Here is an 18,277-nt window from a genome sequence, read left to right on the forward strand (position 1 = left end):
CCTTCCTCCCCTCTGATCCTACTAACAGGGGCTTATTTGCATAGCTGTCTTGGTAACAGAAAAGAATGTAAAAGAAGAAGCACTTCAGAAGCACTTCTCTTACTCCTAATCCTTTCTAGAACTACTTCCCCTCTTCTTGTAGCTACTAACACCTGTTCCTCTGACCTGCACAAAAGCTCCCCTCCCCGCCCCTCTCAATTGGTTTCCCTTGACTCCTTCCTCCACATTCACACCAAGCCCAATTCCTATTCGTGTATCTTCCAGGAGTTCAGTGAATGTGAGCCAAAAAGAAAAATGTTCTCTAAATGATAGGCACTAATAATAACCTTCGAAATTGTTGATTTGCTTCCTCTTCAAAAGCCTGCTTTTAGGCTGAAGTTTATAATTGAATTCAACTGTAAAATGTTATTTTTAATAACATCATTGTATTTTACTTGGCAGTGTTATGCTCTTGGGTTGATGGACTAGGACCTATCACATCTCCATAACTAATGATAAAACTCACTACCATCCATCTGTACATCCATATTTATTTATCTGGACATGCAGTTACTAGTGTATATGTGTGTGTGTGACAAACACACACTTTCCTGTATTCCTGGTGTGGCTGTTTCTCATTTTGGGTTTGACTTCCCAAGATATTGTAGATTAGGAACAGAAAGCCAGTATAACCACATGAGTAAACACCAGCCCAACTCAGGCTATGAAATCTTTTGCATTTCTCCTGTTGACTTCCCTAAGACCAATATTCAATCTTGTAGAAGTTCAGTGATTCTTCTCCATCAACTCTCATTAATAGCATCTTAAGAAATTTAACTTAAACTGTAAACATGACTGATATTGTGTATATGCAACCTCAAGCTAATTTTAACTTTGTGGAATTTCTTTCCCCTCAACAAGTACCCTTTTAATAGCCCCACTTCCCGGATGGAACCTTGTTTGATGAGCAGTACTCCCAGACTGCATCCTACCCCAGTCACTCCCCGCTGGCCAGAGGTGCCCTCAGCCAACACGTGCTACACAAGCCCGTCTGTGCATTCTACGAGGTATGGAAACTCTAGTGACATGTATACACCCCTGACAACGCGCAGGAATTCTGAGTATGAGCACATGCAACACTTTCCTGGCTTTGCTTACATCAACGGAGAGGCCTCTACAGGATGGGCTAAATGACTGCTATCATAGGCATCCATATTTAATATTAATAATAATAATTAATAATAATAATAAACCCAACACCCATCCCCCAGAAGACTTTATCTCTATACATTGTAACTCATGGGCTATTCCTAAGTGCCCATTTTCCTAATGAACATGAGGATGGGATCAATGTGGGATGAATAAACTTTAGTTCAGAAACAGGACTTATTAAAAGTCAGTGGGACTGGGTTTCTGTAGCCAAGCCAGACTTGACTGTTTCTGTAGAGCACTATCTCGGGCAGGCCATTCTGTGCCTTTTCCCTCTGTTCCATGACTTTGCTTTGTGTTGGCAACCACTTCTAGTAAGCTACTGATTTTCCCGTTGACAAAATCTCTTTAGTCTTGAAGGATGGATACTGCAGACAGAATCTGGTTTGTGTTCTTGGATGGGCACATAATTTACCAAGAGCATTCACCTTGCCATCTGTCTTGTCATTGTACTGTACAAGGAACAGCCCTCAGACGTGTTCTGCACATCCCTTCTTCCTGGTGGTACCATCCCTATTTCCTGGAGCACCAGGGCTAAATGGGGAGCTATCTGGAAACTCTAGATTTTCTGTCATACCCACATCTGTCACAGTACCTGCATTGTCTTGGAATGTAAGCACTGTCTTGAGGGAAGGAAGAGGTCTGTTCTGTATTGCCTTAAGTTGATTGAGGTTTGTAGGAGACTGGTTCTTCTACATACAAGGATTTGTCTTAAGTTTGCACAATGGCTAGTGTCAGCAGAAGGCAGGAGAGGGTTTTTTTTTTTTTTAAGTTCTATGAGAATGTGGATTTATGGCATTGAGTATCACACTCAGCTCTGCTGTGTTAACTTTGTGAAACTGGATGGAACAAACTTTAACTTCCCAAGCACCAAGTGTGAAAATGACTTTCATGGTTCCTTCATAAAACTATAACAATATCCGACACTTTGATAGAAAAAAATTCAAAGCTGTGCCTTTGAGCCTATACTATACTGTGTATGTGTGGAAATAAAAATGTATTGTACTTTTGGAGAATTTTTTGTAGGCATTTTTCTGTCAGATTTGTAGTAATTTGTGAGGTTTGTTAGAGATTAATATAGGTTTTCTTTCTGTATTATAAAATGCACCAAGCAATTATGGTGGACCTATTACCCTATGGGTAAGAAATAAATGGAAATATGACATCGGATGTTTCAGCAACTGTTCTGTAAATAAAATCTTTGATCACACCACTCAGTGTGATAATTGTGTCTACAGCTAAAATGGAAATAGTTTTATCTGTACAGTTGTGCAAGATATGAATGGTTTCACACTCAAATAAAAAATATAGAAATGACCTTTCTTTTGACTTTTCATTTGACATGACCTGTGTGTGTGTGTGTGTGAGAGTGTGTGTGTGTATAAACATTCTGAATACTTAGGGTGTAAGTAGGCAGGGCAAAAAACCAAGTAGTCTTACATGGCTGTGTTTATCCAGTTCCCCATCATCTTGTCATATAATAATAATTAAAATGTGTATAAGCCACACATCCTGTCCTTGAATAATGATTAAGTAAAAATAGTACTTACAGCCTGATGGAGGTTTGTAGGGGACCAGTTCTTCTACACACAGAGATGTGTCCTAAGTTTGCACAGTGGTTAGTGTCACTCAAAGGCAGGAACCTTTCAGCTCTTATAGGGAATATTATTCTTCAATACCAACACCATTAAGAGGTCCCTTGGTACTTAGTTCATTATGCTTTAATGATCACTGGGTGTAAAGATATTTCAAGTGCAGTGCTTTAAATGCTAATAAACTTCTGGAACAGAACAGTAACATTACTGAATACTTAATAAGTATTAACAAATTCTTCTCCAGCACTGTATTTTTATTCTGAGGCTGAAAGGAGTGGGGTATAGAAGTACAATGATGGTGTTTTTCTCAAACATTAAGAGTCTAGGATCTATGAGAAGTTCAGAACCACAGATTTCCAGAAATGGGAGTAGTGAGTATATTAACTAAAAGGCATGAGAATTTGACAACTCAATTTGCATTTTGAAAGATTTATATTTAAAGCCAAGTTCTTACTTGCTATTACATAATATATTTATACCTGAACATGATTTTTAAGATTAAAATTATATACAGAGCATCCCCTTATATTTAGCTATATTGTTCTACAAAAAGAAAGCAGATGTTGAATTTCACTTTCTGATGGTCAATTAGTTTGATCTTTTGACCACAATCCATTAATTGGCTTTCATATAAGGAAAGTAAGGAAAAGGAAGAATGAAATTTCAGATTTAGTCACTGCAAAAAATAAACCTGAGAGTGACCAGACCAGTCTCTCTCTTACAATTCAAAGCTAGAGCTCCCTTAAATAAATGAAAGGGTGTAGGAAGTCTGACTTTTGACTTACTAAGCACAAAAAAGTAATCATCAAATTCTTTAGTCAGGTAACAACAGCATAGGACACCCATTTACACGTAACAGCCACAAGTTCATTAACTGAACAAATCTTCAGGCAAAACTAGTCATAACAAGGGCCTGAAGCCCAGAGAATAGGTCACTCCAGGAACTTTGCAAGGAAGAAAATGTGTGCCTCCCTTTCTCAGCACAACCAAGACCTAGGCATCATTAGCATCCTGGAAAAGAAGGCAGCTTCAGATGAAGGCAGAAGACCACTGGGCCTTCTCTCCAGAGCACAAGGTGCCTACCTCTTGGGAGCCAAGCAGTACCTATGTTCCCAATTGTTTTAAAACTTTAACTTCAGAACCGGGAAAGATCTGAATAGGAAAAGGCAACAGCTGCTGTGAGCACATGACTCAAATGCACCTTCTTTCCCTCTGATAGCTCCCAGTCAGTCACCAGATTGGGAAATTCGGGCAAGGTTGGCAGCTGGGAGTGGGGCCAGTCACTTGTCAGGGGAAGAACAGAAGAGTCTTGGCAATAAAGGGACCCTCCCCTCTTAGGACTTTTTCTGAAAAGAACTCTGCCAGCTTGAAACTGGCTGAAGTCATGAAGAGCAGCCAGGATGGCTCACCCACATTGCAGGCCTGTGGTGTCCTCAGATTCCATCCTGCTGTGTCCTTTGTCAGGCCTCTAGTACACCCCAGTTCTGGGTAGAAAGAGAATTTGTGGCCCCTCTGAGACTGAAACCCAGGCACAGATCAACCCAAAATGTTTGCCATCGAGTAAGCCCAACCTAAACGGCAGTAGGGGGGGCGGGGGGAGTTGTGGAAACTGCCATGTGACCTTGAATGGTTCACCTCCCCACTCTGGACCTCAAGCAGGTGTGTTACATGATTATGACATTCCAACTTACAGTCTGCACTGATGGACCAGGGCTGGCAGATCTGGATGAGGAGGATGGACGGGCCACTTAGGGAAAACAAAAAACAGAGTAGACTGGCAGCTGGGCAGTGATTCAGGGAGGGAGCCACAGGAGAGAAGGCACTGGCTCCACCAGCTGGTGCTATAACACAGAGTGAGGCTCATGAGTCCAACCCCATCCTCCCTTACACAACTCTGGATAGTAGTGTTTGGCAATTTTCCTCTCTCTTCAAAACTGGCCTTAATATTTGCTTTAAAGTCAAAATGTCTGAAGTGAATCTAGAGAAGAAAAGACAGCAAAAACAAACAGCTATTTTGTCCCAACCTCTTGCACTGTTTAAAGGCAGACTTGCAAGACTAGAAAAAATTAAGGCTGGGCATGGTGGCTCACGCCTGTAATCCTAGCATTCTGGGAGGCTGAGGTGGGTACATCACTTGAGCTTGAGCTCAGGAGTTTGAGACCAGCCTGGGCAACCAGGTGCCTCTACAAAAAATACAACAATTAGCTAGGTGTGGTGTTGCATGCCTGTAGTCCCAGCTACTTGGGAGGCTGAGGTGGAAGGATGCAGTGAGCTAAGATTGCGCCACTACACTCCAGCTGGGGTGACAGTGATACCCTGTCTCAAAAACAAAACAAAACAAAACAAACAAACAAACAAAAACCAAAAAAGAAAAAAAAAGAACATAAATTAAATCCTAGGAAGAGGGATAGCATAAATACCCTCATTATTACAGTGGAAGAGACTTGGGGAAGGGTTGCCATAGGTCTTCTGAAGTCTAGGGGAAAGCTCTCTGAAGTCTAGTGAGAGCAGAGGCATAGAATTCAGACTTGGGCAAGAGCCTCAAGTATGCAAATTGTCATCACTATAAGCTTTTAAAAAATTGGCCCATTTGCTGACTTTGAAGTGAGGGAGAACTGAGGTCAAATTCTGGTTTCACCAAAGATGTTGTAGAGGGGGCATTCCTGCTCTAAAGTAGGATTGGATGTCAGTGGCTCTCAACCCTGGCTGCCATTAGAGTTCCCTGGTCAACTTTTTAAAAATACTGAGTATAAGTCGGGTGCGGTGGCTCACACCTGTAATCCCAGCACTTTGGGAGGCCGAGGTAGGAGGATCACTTGAGGCCAGGAGTTTGAGACCACCCTAGGCAATATAGTGAGACCCTATCCCTACAAAAAATTTAAAAATTAGCCAGTTGTGGTGACATGCACCTGCAGTCCTAGCTCTCAGGAGGCTGAAGTGGGAGGAACACTTGAGACTGGGTATTTAGGCTTACAGTGAGCTATGAATGGGCCACTGCACTTCAGGCTGGGTGACAGAGACCTGTCTCAATAAATTAGTAAAGATAAAAATACTGATGTATAGGTCCCACCCACAATAAATAATGACTTGGAATGTGACCCAGCCATCAGTATTTTTCTAAGCTCCCCAGGTGATTCAATATGCAGTCAAGGTTGAGAAACATGATCCCTTCCACCCTCAAGTTCTAAACTTCAGGGACTACTATTCCCTGAACATGTGGCCCAAGTTTCTCTCTTGCAGTGTTGTTTGTCCAGAGTGGAGAACCATGCTCTGTGCAAGTAGTGACACTCCACAATAACCTACACCGTGCATAGTTTTCCCTTAGCTGACAAACCTTTCCCTGAACTGCACTGTTCTGTTCGCCCTTCAGCCACCCCCACCTCCCTACCACTTTGCCGCCTGCCCTTCTAACCTGGAACTTCTCTGCTTCAGTTCCTTGGCAGCCTCCCAAGCTAAGCCAGCTTGGACACAGTGCTTGGGGCTTCCTCTTGTTCCAAGGAGGTCAGAACCTTTTGTGCTTCACCAGCCTCCTCCCTGAAGCTCTTCCCCCAATCCCCCTCCTGTGTCTCAACCTCCCCCAACCCCGCCGCCGCCCTCTCACCCCCATATTTTGCTGCTGCTGGTGTAGGTGGGACGGAAGACGTGGGCCACAAGAGATGAAGAAAGAGCTGTTGCTAGGAAAGGAGTGTGGGTGAAGAGAAATGGTGGGCGGGAGAAATAGGACTCCCCAGTTATATGCCTCCCTTTCTCATCATAAATGCCTCAAGAGCTAAAACCAGCTGTTTAAAATCTATTATGAAAAATAATGAGGTCTGACCGTGACAGCAGGGGTAAGAGAATCAGACTCAGAAAGAGCTGAAGTGCTGATATTTGGTATTTATAAGTCTCCTCCTAGAAAAGAAAAGCCTCTGAGTGAAGTTTAAAAGAGTGAATTCTTAAGGAACTATCAAACTGTGCCCCTGTGAGGGATGGTATCTAGAATGTCTTGGCATATGCTGCACCTCTCAGAAACAATAAACTGCAAGATGTCTTAAGAACAAAAATATAGTTGAGGCAGAAGGATGATCTTTAAATGAGAAGTCTGAAACACTCTTTCCTCCTCACCTCACACTCAGGGGCGCATTTCTGAAATAGATCTGCCTTAATCCACGGAGTCTCCCATTTATTGGAGTCTTTGTACCAGGCACATTAGACTCACCCTGTCTGCTTCTCACAAGTTCCCTGCAATACTAGTGGCATAATCGCTTCTGTTTACAGGTGAAGAAATGGAGACTATGAGCAGCTTAATGCCCTGCTGAAGGTTACAGTTTAAGTGGCAGAGCTGGGATCTGAAAATTACTCCAGGCACCGTGGCTCACACCTACAATCACAGCACTTTGGGAGGCTAAGGTGGAAAGATCACTTGAGGCCAGGAGTTTAAGACCATGGCAACATAGTGAGACTCTGTCTCTGTCTATATATTAATTTTTAAAACACAATAAAAGAAATACTACTCCAGAGCCTGTCTGTGCTTTTTCTACTAAAGCACACTCTTCCTCCTTCCTACTTTTCTTCCCACCTTCCCACCCCTATCCCAACTTCCATTCCCCTCTCCTAAGCAGTTTTGCAGTTTTAAAAATCAACCTTGACCATGGTAATAGAACCTACTGGGGTGGAAGAGAGTTTCAGAAGTTCTGGAATATTTTTGTGCTCACAAACTGCAGGCAGTTTCTAAGCTGGGCACCAGATCTTCCCCTAAACCAGAGGTGGCATTCTGCTCACTGTAAATAAATAGCAGACTACCTTTCCCTCTGTCATTTCCCAACGTACAAACAAACCAGTGCATTATCTATGACTGAGATATGGTTATTCTATGGAGAAACAGGAATAAAAGAAAATCAATAATAATGAAAAAAAAATACCAGGTCACAGAGGATTTTTATTACCAGGTCGAAAAAAAAAAGCTCTGCAGGGGGGCGTGCAATGAGCCAAGCATTCACTGGAGTGAAGTCACTGGGGTGGGGGAGGAGGGAGCACAGAGGAGACTGGCTACCTCTTGCTGTTAAGGTCACTACCCTTTGACAGAGGTGGCCTCTGACCTCAACAGCCCTACAATTCTGTTTTGACTGACCCTGAAACCCATGAAATTCAGATGTAGGCACTGCCCAAAAGTTGAGATAAAGCTGACTAATATGGGAAAAGCTCCCGGTATGTGCCCCCAGCTGAAAGGAGCTGGCAGTTCTTTGGCGGTAGACGCAATTTATTCTGTCCTCCTCCTTTCAGGGAAATGCTAATCCTTCATAGGCAACTCGAGGGGAAGACTAAAATGTGTTGATGATGAATGACAATAATCCTTTGTCCACCGCCACCTCCTCCTAGGGTTGAACCTTAAGAGTTTAATCAAATGTTGGTAAGTAAATTAATGCCTTACTGCAAAAGGAGGTGGTGGGAAGAAAGGTTGTGAGAATATATTTCCTCTGACATGTGAATCTCAATAAACTTAATTGCAAAGGCATTGATATGGGAAGGGGGTACTGAAAGAGTGTTTTAGATTCCTATTTACACACACATACACATAACAGTCACTATCCGAAAACTGTCTTACAGCATGTCAGTGTTAAAATGTTAACTTTGAAGTCTAAAGACCAAAGCAGCGCAATGGAATCACTTTGCTGTTGTTAGAAACAACAGCAGCAACAACAAAACTCATGCATTTGTGCATCCATAGGAACAGCAAAATGTTTAGCCCTGAATCTTCACATCTTTCTAAGGAAGGTTGCATTTTTCATTCCAGTTCAGCTAACATTTTAGTGGCTACTCCATGCCAGGTCCGCCTTGCTGGCCACTTTGACAGCCATCTCTTTTAACCCTTCCAACTTACTGCAAAGTAGGTATAATTATGCTCATTACAGTTGAGAAAAATCAGTGCTCAAAGACGGCAAGTGATTTATCCCTGTATGCCCAGAGTTAAAATTCAAACTAGGGTCTTTCAGCCTCGGGTTTTCCTGTTAGATACAAAAAATTGGTTGCCAGAAGGGTTTCAAGGAATTTGACAAATGATCAGCTTCTGAGACTCACACAGTGAGTCAGGGCTAAAAACCAGGTTTTCCAATTCTCAGTCCGGGTTCTTTCACCACATTACAGCATTGCCACCCAAAGCGCTGGGTTTTCCCAAGAGGTGTTTGGATGGGATTCCAAGTCAGCGAGATGCAAATAGGTCTGACCCACATTCCTGCTCTTGGGTAAATAAAAACTCCTAAAGGGCAGAGCCCATTTTGTGTGCTTAATCTAAGAGTCCCACTGTGGGTAGTCAATCAATATTAAACAACTAGAGGGACATCTGCCTAGGACTAACGGCACGGACTCAATTTAAGCAATCAGAATACAGCGAATATTACTGAGGAACCTCATAAAGGTGCTGAAAGGCTGAATCAAGTAAATTTTTAAGAGTTGGAAAAAAACCTTTGAAGTCATCTAGTCCGACTCTAACTTTATGAGACAGAGATAAAATAATGTGCATAAAGATCTGAAGACAGTCAGCAACAGACTCCCTTCCTGTCTCCCAATTCTATTTAATTTTATGTCCTACAGCATTGTAAGGTAACGTTTTCAGGAATGCAACATGTTGTAAGTCGAAGTTGGACTGGCTGGTTATGGAGTCATCACTGATTATGAAACATCTCTCATATTTAACTTTTCCTTTCCCACTGACCAAACTGACCTCTAAGAAATCGCCATTGCTGGCTTTCAAGTTCAACCAAGTTGGTATCATTTCTCAACAAGAATCTCGTTAATTTTGGCCTCCTGACCTTTTCTCACAGCATTTCCCCATCTTGGAGCCCTCTATGCTCTCTCCACCATCCCTCTTTATAGATCGCCTTCTTCAAGAAGGCTACTCTGACTACTATCCTTCCCATTAATGTTTATCTTGCTTTGATTTACACAGTACTATGTTCAATTTGTTTTTTCCTATCAGTAAAAAAGATTATTGTTTGGTTGTTTCTTATATCCCCAAAGGACATAAGAAAATTTTTTTAAAATTTTATGGTATCTAAGACAATGCTGTGCTCCAGTGAGCACTACATATGTGTTAAAAGATCAAACTATGTTAAGTAACTTTGCTATCAAAGGGAGACTGCATTCTTTTTTTTTCTTTTCCTTTTTTTTTTTTTTTTTTTGAGACAGAGTCTCGTTCTGTCACCTTGGCTGGAGAGCAATGGCATGATCTTGGCTCACTGCGACTTCTGCCTTCCAGGTTCAAGAGATTCTCCTGCCTCAGCCTCCCAAGTAGCTGGGATTACAGGCATGCACCACCATGCCCAGCTAATTTTTGTATTTTTAGTAGAGATGGGGATTCACCATGTTGGCCAGGCTGGTCTCAAACTCCTGACTTCAAGAGGTCCACCTGCCTTGGCCTCCTGAAGTGCTTGGATTACAGGCATGAGCCACCGCACCCAGCTGAGACTGCATTCTTGGTAAAAAAATGAAATCAAAATAACTTTCTTTCTTTTTTTTTTTTTTGAGATGGAGTTTCGCTCTTGTTGCCCAGGCTGGAGAGCAATGGCACGATCTTGGCTCACTGCAACCTCCGCCTCCCAGGTTCAAGCGATTCTCCTGCCTCAGCCTCCCGAGTAGCTGGGATTATAGGCATGCAACACCAAATCCGGCTAATTTTGTATTTTTTTTTTTTAGTAGAGATGGGGTTTCTCCATGTTGGTCAGGCTGGTCTCGAACTTCTGAGCTCAGGTGATCCACCCACCTTGGCCTTCCAAAGTGCTGGGATTACAGGCATGAGGCATGAGCCACCGCGCCTGGCCAAAAAAATAACTTTCATATTGTCAGGTTATTTCTCAAAGACTAATGAGTTACATGCACATGAGTTTGGGGGTCTATCAAAAAACCAGTTCAGTGGTAGATACTCTATCAAAATATTGATCCAGTGGTTCTCAATACTAGCTGTTTATTCAAATCAACTGAGAAGCTTTTAAAACTACCAGTATCCAGATTTCACCACAGATCAACTGAATCAGAATCTTTGGAGGTATGCCCAAGGAATGATTTGCACATATCATATTGATATATGATTTGCACATATTGATTTTCACATCCCCACTCTTCATAATAGGTTTTTCTAAAGAATTAGCATATTTGAAGGTGGTTTTGTTTTTCCGATAATCACAAAATTTTAGAACTGAAATAATATCTGGATCAATCCCTTAGTTTAACAGCTAAGGACACTGTGGGACAATCCAGCTATTATTTCAGTTCTAAATTTCTAAACCTCAAGAAAGGTTGAGTGAGTGGCCTCACATAGTGAGGTGGTGGTTGCTGAGTGACAAGTCATATCTTGAATTAGTGGAATTCTCTGAACTCCAGTTCTGGAGCTGTAGCCAATAGACCAAACTGCCAAGGCTTTAAATTCTGCTTTCCCCTAAAGAAAATGTATTCAAAATATTACAACAGTTGAATTTTAAAAGCTGTTAGCACCAGGTACTCATTAAAGACCTTCAGTTTGGCACATTCCAACTAGCCCATTGTCATGGCAAGAGGAAATGCCACAGCAGGATATATCAAAGTCCAAAATAAATGACTAGTATCTATTTGCAGGCTTTTTCATTGGCCCTAACTTGAAAGTCCATAATATTTTATGTTATCAGAGCCCAGGGTGCTTCTAGCCCTTAACTATACCACTTATTAGCAAACTTCTTTGCTTATGAACCAGCTAATCAATACTCTGAACTTCCCTTTTCTCTGTAAAAAAGAAAATAGTCCCTCTTATTGACCTTGCAATTTCAGCTATAGTAAGGATTAAATAAAATAATCTATGTGGAGATATTTTAAGAATTTAAAATCTCTATTCATAGATATATATAGGATTACTATATTACTGTTTCTAAGAGCAACGACTTGTGAAAAAATATTTGTTGCTTTGATTACCAAGGCTCTAAATCTTAATTCCTTGCTATCATGCCACTCAAGCATCACCGGGAAGTGAAGTCAGAACAGGACTAGAGTCTCTAGTCCCTGAAAGTATCCCATAACTAATATTCAAGGAGGTAAAGTGATGTAGTGACCTAGGACTCAGCTACTCTAGGCTCCATTCCCAGAGTCTGCTATTGACCTTGGACAAGCCACTTAATTTTTCTGGAACCAGAGTCTCGTCAGTGGTCAAAAGATGACTTGAATTAGAGTCAAAGATCCCTTTGAGTTATAAAATCAGAATACGAACATTTAATTAAAATTACTAAAGTACAACTTCCCAAGTCATTAATTCATCTGGTTTTACATTTTTTAAATCTCTTTTTAGAAGTACAGAGTTGGAGACTAAAAACATAGCCTATTTCTGGCAAACAGACATTTCAAAGACATGTGTCTGAAATGTCAGAGACCTTCTAAAATAATTCTAAAGAGAAACATCTCTACGGAAATAAGATACTTTGTGCTCGTTTAATAAACTCTCTGGGAGACCCTTGCTCCAAAAATAAATATATGGATACCCCCAAAGCACTTAATTCTGTACTGGACACAGAGTAGGCACCCAAATACTTTGTTAACAGCTCTCAGTTTTTGTCCCAGTTCTTGTTACTTAACTCGTCTGACCCTGTTTTCTTATCTATAAAGTGGGAACAATACCTTCCCCAATGATCCATTGAGATTAGAAGTATTAAAAAGTTCTGTAAACTGTTAAAAACAATTGCAAGATGTTACTATTAGCTTAGAAATTTAGCTAACTATTCCATGACCTTACTAAAATGTGCTTTTTGGAGAGATGGATTAAAATCTTTCTGAAAGTATTACAGAGCACCTACCCCAATGCCTGACTCAACAAATACGCTCAATAAATGTTTGCTGCATGGAAAGTATAATATACAGAAAGAGCAAAAGCTCCATAAACTCAGGTCCCATGTTCGTTCTTATTTCCAAATTCCCAGTATCTAGCAGAATATCTAGCACAGCATAGAAGAAATTCAATCATTAGATGAATAAACTTTTGCCCCCTCTAGTTCCTCTTCAGCACAGCTCAAGAGGGAGAGACTGGTAGAGGAGACATCAAGGATGATTATGGGTAAAGGCTGCTTGGAATGGAAAACTTGAAATTACTTGCAGAATTCATCCACTCTCCATCAAAAAAAAGCTTGGGAAACCAGAAAGAGCACAGGCTCTGAGTTCAAATTCAGTTTCCAAAAATCTGCAATTTTGATAAATTAACCAACTAACCTCTTCAAGACTCAGTTTCCTCATCTTAAAATGAGAATAACTCATATGGGCGCTCACTAGAATGGAAACTCCATGAAGGCAGGGACTTTACTTTGGGCCCACTGTATCCACACTGCATTTAACAGCGCCTGGGCACAGCACAGGCTCTCAAATATTTGTTGAATGAATGTGTATGAAATTGATTGAGCTAACATAGGTGAAGTATTAACAGAGTGCCTGACACGTAATTACCATTGGGGCAACGGGAACCTTTGTCATCACCACCACCGCTACTGTATCGGTATTATTACAGTTCCTGGAGGTCGTAGAGCGGCCGCTTCGGGGGGAAAGGCCTGGTTTCAAACCCCGACTTCCCATTCTCTGGCCGTGTGACTTAGGATAAATTACTGAAACTATTCGGGTTCCTTTTTATTTCCACAAAAATTTGTGTTGGGAGAATTAGAGGATATAGGGAAATTACCTAAGAGAATCTGGAGCCCCGGTGGCACGAGATGCATGCTAGAGATTAGTATTAAGGCAGAAAATCGCCGAGTCCTCTTTTATCCAGATAACTGCTTTCGATTATTTCCCACATTACTGTAGCTGAGTACATAACAAGAACGCAAACAAGGGTGGAAGGAATTCCCGAGACCGAAACCGCTAAATGAGAAAAGGGAATTAAACCGGTGCCTGACAGTTCCCACCAAGGGATGGCAGTTTCCGCGACCGTCGGCCAGTCCAGCCAGCCCAGCCAGCCGAGACTGGAGCAGGACAGTCAGCGGCATAACGAACAAAACCGAAGCAGAGGCTTAGACCCTCCCTCTAACGGTCTCCCCGCCGCTGGCCTCAGGCGGCCGCCAGACTCCCATTTCCGGCCCTCGCGGTACCACAGTTCCCAGCATGCCCTTGGAAGGAAGTCTTTCCGGCTGGATGACTACTAATCCCAGCATGCCATTCGGCACTCCAGTAAATTAGATGGAAGAGCGGGATAAGCCCATTGCATGCAGGGAATTGCAGTCCATTTAGCGGCTGGTTCATAGATGGGCGGGGAAGAGCCGGGTCGCTCTTGTCCTTTGAGAATGATTCATAGAGGAGGGTCAGGAAAGAAGAACGGTTCAGTCTGTGAAAGCCCCCTTAAAAGACTGGACACTTCTCCCAGGGAGGGAGAGGCAGGAGAGCAAGCAGGGCCTTGGGCCTGACTCCGCCTCGGTCCGCTAGCCAGGCCCCGACCGAGTCCTGGGCCTTGTCGGGGGCGGCCGTGAGGCGCCGGTTGCTGGGGGAGCGGTGACGTCGCGGGGTGAAAGTTGAGGGGCGGTGACGTCGGGCCGGCCCGGGCGGAGGCTGGCGGGTTGGAGGCAGGAGGGAGGGAGGGAAGGAGGGAAGGAAGGAAGCTGGGAAGGAGCGAGCGGGGGCGCGAGGCGTTTACCTGGAGGCAGCGGCTTGGGCGCGCAGAGCGGCCGCGGCTCCCCCGCACCTGCGGCCATGGATGAGGAGCGCGCCCTCTACATCGTCCGGGCCGGCGAAGCAGGGGCTATCGAGCGGGTCCTGAGGGATTACAGCGACAAGGTAAAGAGTCCTGGCCCCGGGCGTGCGGTATCGCACCCCCGGGCCGCCCTCCGTGCTTGCACGTCGCATCCTTCCCCACCCCCCTCATTCTGGGGATGCGCATTGGTCTCCCCCGAAAACGTTTCCTGCTTGGGCATGCGTGTTTGTGCCCCCAGCCTTTTCCATCCATGCATCCTGCATCCCACTACCCCCACTGTAGCGCCCACTCCTCTGATTCCTGGCCCAGAACTTGACCTCCGGTCTTCCTCTCAAGCGTGCAAGTCACACCCCCAGAATCCGTAGATGTGCATCTGTGCCCCGTGCCCCACTCCTGGATGCATAAATGCATGCGAGGCTTCCTCACCTGTATAGCATAAAAATACGTGCTTCCCTGCATAAACACGGCCCTTGACATGCATCAAATGTATCAGCAACGATGGCAGTTTCTATACCTTTAGCACTGTACGGTTTTCAAGGCATTGATGTCTCATCTATGGTCTCCTTTGATCCTCAGAGTGTTTATAGGGTAGATGGTATCATCCTCCCCATTTTATAGATGAGGAAACCGAGGTGCAAAGAGCTGAAATCACGCCCAAGGTCATGGACATATAATGTTGTAAGTGGGTGGAGAATGTAACTCCTAATGATACCTGTTATTTGTATCACGTTAACAGCTTTCTTATCCATTATCTCATTTAATCTTACAGCAATCCTGTGAGGTATTATCTGCATTTTGCAATTGAGACTCTAGATTGGTTAAGTAACTTGCCCAAGGTCATACTTGGAGCTGGTATTCCAGTTTAGTTCTTTCCACTTTACAACTCTGCGTAAAAGAGTATCTTGTTATAAATCCCAGTCACTTCTCAGAACCTCTTTCCAAGAACCGTTAGCTCTTCATTACTTTTCCTTCCAGGAATTTTACATGCTCACTTCAAAAGATAGCCTACCACACCTTTATCCTTTGGTTTAGAAGACTGCTTTATAGGAATGACTGGCGACTCCCTTCTGTGAAAACACACCCAATACCAAGTCACAACCTAGCTGTTAATGTTTTTCTTTCTTTTGCCCCCATACATTATCTCCCCTTCAGTATTTGCTTTGTGTCCACCACTGCTTCCATCCACTTTGTATTACTGACAATTTGTGTCTTATTTTTGAATCTTTTCCACTCGGGGCAGAAATGGCATACTGGCGGCTGAATTCCCATTTAATCTTCCCAACAACCCTGTGAGGAGAGTGATGGTATTCCCCAATTCACAAATGATAAAATTTAGGATGATAATGTTGTCCCAAGTCCACACAGCCACTGAGAGATAGAGCTGAGATTTGAATTTAGGTTGTCCAACTCCAAGTCCAGCGCTCTTTCTGCCTTACTGTGTTGCTTTCCTTGGGAGGATTCACAGATTCTGTCTATTCATATCTTAGCTCCTTCACTTTCTGGTACGCTTTATTGTTGAACGTGTCTGCCTAATTTAGGAATAACTCATTTAATGCATAGTTGTACATATTGTGGAGATTATGATTTAACCCGATTTATTACTGCTTTCCAGAAAAGATATGAGGCAGCTTCAAACTGATTTTCAGAAGCAAGAATTGCAAAGAGAACTTGGCCATTTGTTGAATCAACTAATGTTTATTTAGCACTTATTATATGCCAGATACCCAGCAATAAATAGGAATTTGTTTCTGTAGAGGAGGAAGGAGGAAAAACCTTCAACTGGATATAATCATGTTCTTTAATATTTCTCCTTCCCTTTATGGCTAAACTAATTAGACTCCAGATTTGCTTCCTCCAATTTATCTCTTCTCATTGGTCTCCCTCCAGATTGGTATCTACTTACCACTCCTGGCCAGGTGCTGTCAGAGCTTAAATCCTGAACATCTCCAGCTCCCCTTTTGTATTGGGAATGTTTTTAAGGTTGTTTTGCATGGTGTGTCTTGTTTAAGGTGGTATCTGAAGTGTTTCAGATACACTTGTAATTTTGGGATCAAGCCTGAGAGTGCTCTGACTAGATGTGAACTGGGTCAGTTAGCTCTTTCAGAAGAAAGCGCTCCCTTCTTCTTCTTTTTTGGAGACAGGGTCTGTATCTGTCGCCCAGGCTGGAGTGCACTGGTGCAAACACGGCTCACTGCAGCCTCCATCTCCTCCCACCGCCGACCCTGCCAAGTAGCTGAGACTACAGGTGCGTGCAACAGCACTGGGCTAACTTTTTAAATTCATTTTTTGTAGAGATGGGGTCTCACTATGTTGCCCAGGCTGCTCTCAAACTGCTGGGCTCAAGCAATCCTCTCACCTTGGCCTCCCAAAGTGCTGGGATTATAGGTGTAAGCTACTGTGCCTGGTGAGAAAGCTCTCATATTCAATACTGACTGTAGTAGGGCCAGTATAGTAGGGCTGATTATAATACAAAGAAAATGGCTGAGCATCATATTGCAGTGAGGTTTTGCCCCTCAAAGGGAGAGATTTTGAGAGCAGATGAATAGGAAGTGAATGTGTGATCATAGTGGTTCAGGCAGTAAGAATGGGGAGGTGGAGTTAAATTGCCCAGCTCTATGGTATATGGAATTTGGAACCCTGAAAAAAATAGTTGGGTACCATATACTTCAGTTTCCTTATCTGGAAAAATGGATTTGAGAAATGTTTGGATTATGAGGTGATTATAGGGCATTGAGGAGTCCAATAGAGAGAAATGAATGCTGTAGAGAGAGAGAGACTGGTTCATTATTTGGGAGAGTAGTGGAGAGGTTCTTTATGCTACCTTATACCTCTAATAAAGCTAGTGCTTGAAAGGAGGCAGTCAAGTGTAGTAGAAAGGTGGTGGGATTTGACATCAGATAAACTTGGTTCAAATCCCAACTCTGCCATTTATTAGCTTTATGACTATGGATAAATTATATTAAGCCTGTGGGTCTCAGTTGCCTTATCTGTAAAACAGGGATAATATCACCATTCTCTTAAATTATTGTGAGGATTACATTAAATGAAATATAATGCCAACACTGGGCACAATGCACCTAGGAAGCACTCAGTAAGTTACAGTTATAATGACCAGGGTGCCTAAGAGGTGTGGCCAGAGCACAGGTTCTGTAGCCAGCCTGGCCACTGATCCTCAATTTAATGGCTTGTGTGACCCTAAGACGAGTTACTTAACTTTGCTGTGGCTTAGTTTCCTCATCTACCAAATGGAGATAATAATAGTAACTATATCATAGGTTTGTTGTCAGGATTAAATGAGTTACATGTGTAAAGCACACAGAACAGTGCCTGCCACTGAGGAGGCACCCCATAACTGTTAGCTTTGAACAAAAAAATTAAACGTGGCATGAGTTGGGATGGCACAATATTAAAATTTGGGAATATGCTCCATTCTTCCCCTTCTTTTTCTAATGGGTAGCAAAATTGTACCTTGTACCACTTTCAGAGATACCTGTCAGGCTCCAGGAAACATCTAATTTCTACTGTGTTATACAGACTCTCATTTCCAAGCCTTCTTGCTTCATTCACTGACCTTTGTTATCTTGGTGAGAGGAAATATCTATCTATCCCAGAAAGAATGAAACTTGTCTGTTTGTCAAGGGCATAACACAGCATAGGTCTCAGCATAGGCAAGTTTTTTTGTTTGTTTGTTTGTTTAATGGAAGGAGCGGTTGTTTTTCTCTCCTGTCAATTCACCTGTTGACATTTATTGAGTGCCTGCTATGTACTATGTATTATCCCAAGCATTTTCACATTTTGTATGTCATCTTATATTAATTCCTCTTATATTAATCCT

The 18,277-nt window shown here is 42.7% G+C and overlaps 2 protein-coding genes and 1 long non-coding RNA gene across 25 annotated transcripts in view; 2 read left to right on the plus strand and 1 right to left on the minus strand.

The window, feature by feature from the left end:
• The window catches only part of RFX4 (regulatory factor X4), a 178,211-nt gene extending 175,706 nt beyond the window's left edge, over positions 1-2,505 (plus strand). For all 10 annotated transcript variants that reach the window (XM_054527588.2, XM_054527589.2, XM_002823686.5 and 7 more), the window contains one exon: positions 901-2,505. In XM_054527588.2, the coding sequence (XP_054383563.1) occupies positions 901-1,173 (273 nt within the window). In that variant the 3' untranslated portion in view covers positions 1,174-2,505. The remainder of the gene's footprint in view (positions 1-900) is intronic.
• Positions 1-14,616, minus strand: part of LOC134759452 (uncharacterized) — a 61,647-nt gene extending 47,031 nt beyond the window's left edge. Inside the window, exon 1 of one of the 2 annotated variants that reach the window (XR_010135677.1) lies at positions 14,386-14,616. This is a non-coding gene — a long non-coding RNA (uncharacterized LOC134759452). The remainder of the gene's footprint in view (positions 1-14,385) is intronic. The other variant, XR_010135678.1, reaches the window with a different exon arrangement.
• RIC8B (RIC8 guanine nucleotide exchange factor B) overlaps positions 14,075-18,277 on the plus strand; it is a 112,620-nt gene continuing 108,417 nt past the window's right edge. For 7 of the 13 annotated variants that reach the window (XR_008512114.2, XR_008512115.2, XR_008512118.2 and 4 more), the window contains exon 1: positions 14,401-14,525. Coding sequence is in view for 7 of the 13 variants with exons in the window: in XM_063711881.1 (XP_063567951.1) it covers positions 14,442-14,525 (84 nt within the window). In the remaining 6 variants the exon portion in view is untranslated. Of the gene's footprint in view, positions 14,526-14,558; positions 15,121-18,277 lie in introns of those variants that run through there. The other 6 variants (XM_009248184.4, XM_024256520.3, XM_024256521.3 and 3 more) reach the window with 6 other exon arrangements.

The sequence above is a fragment of the Pongo abelii genome, chromosome 10 (genome assembly GCF_028885655.2).
Source record: "Pongo abelii isolate AG06213 chromosome 10, NHGRI_mPonAbe1-v2.0_pri, whole genome shotgun sequence".
NCBI classification, from domain to species: Eukaryota; Metazoa; Chordata; class Mammalia; order Primates; family Hominidae; genus Pongo; species Pongo abelii.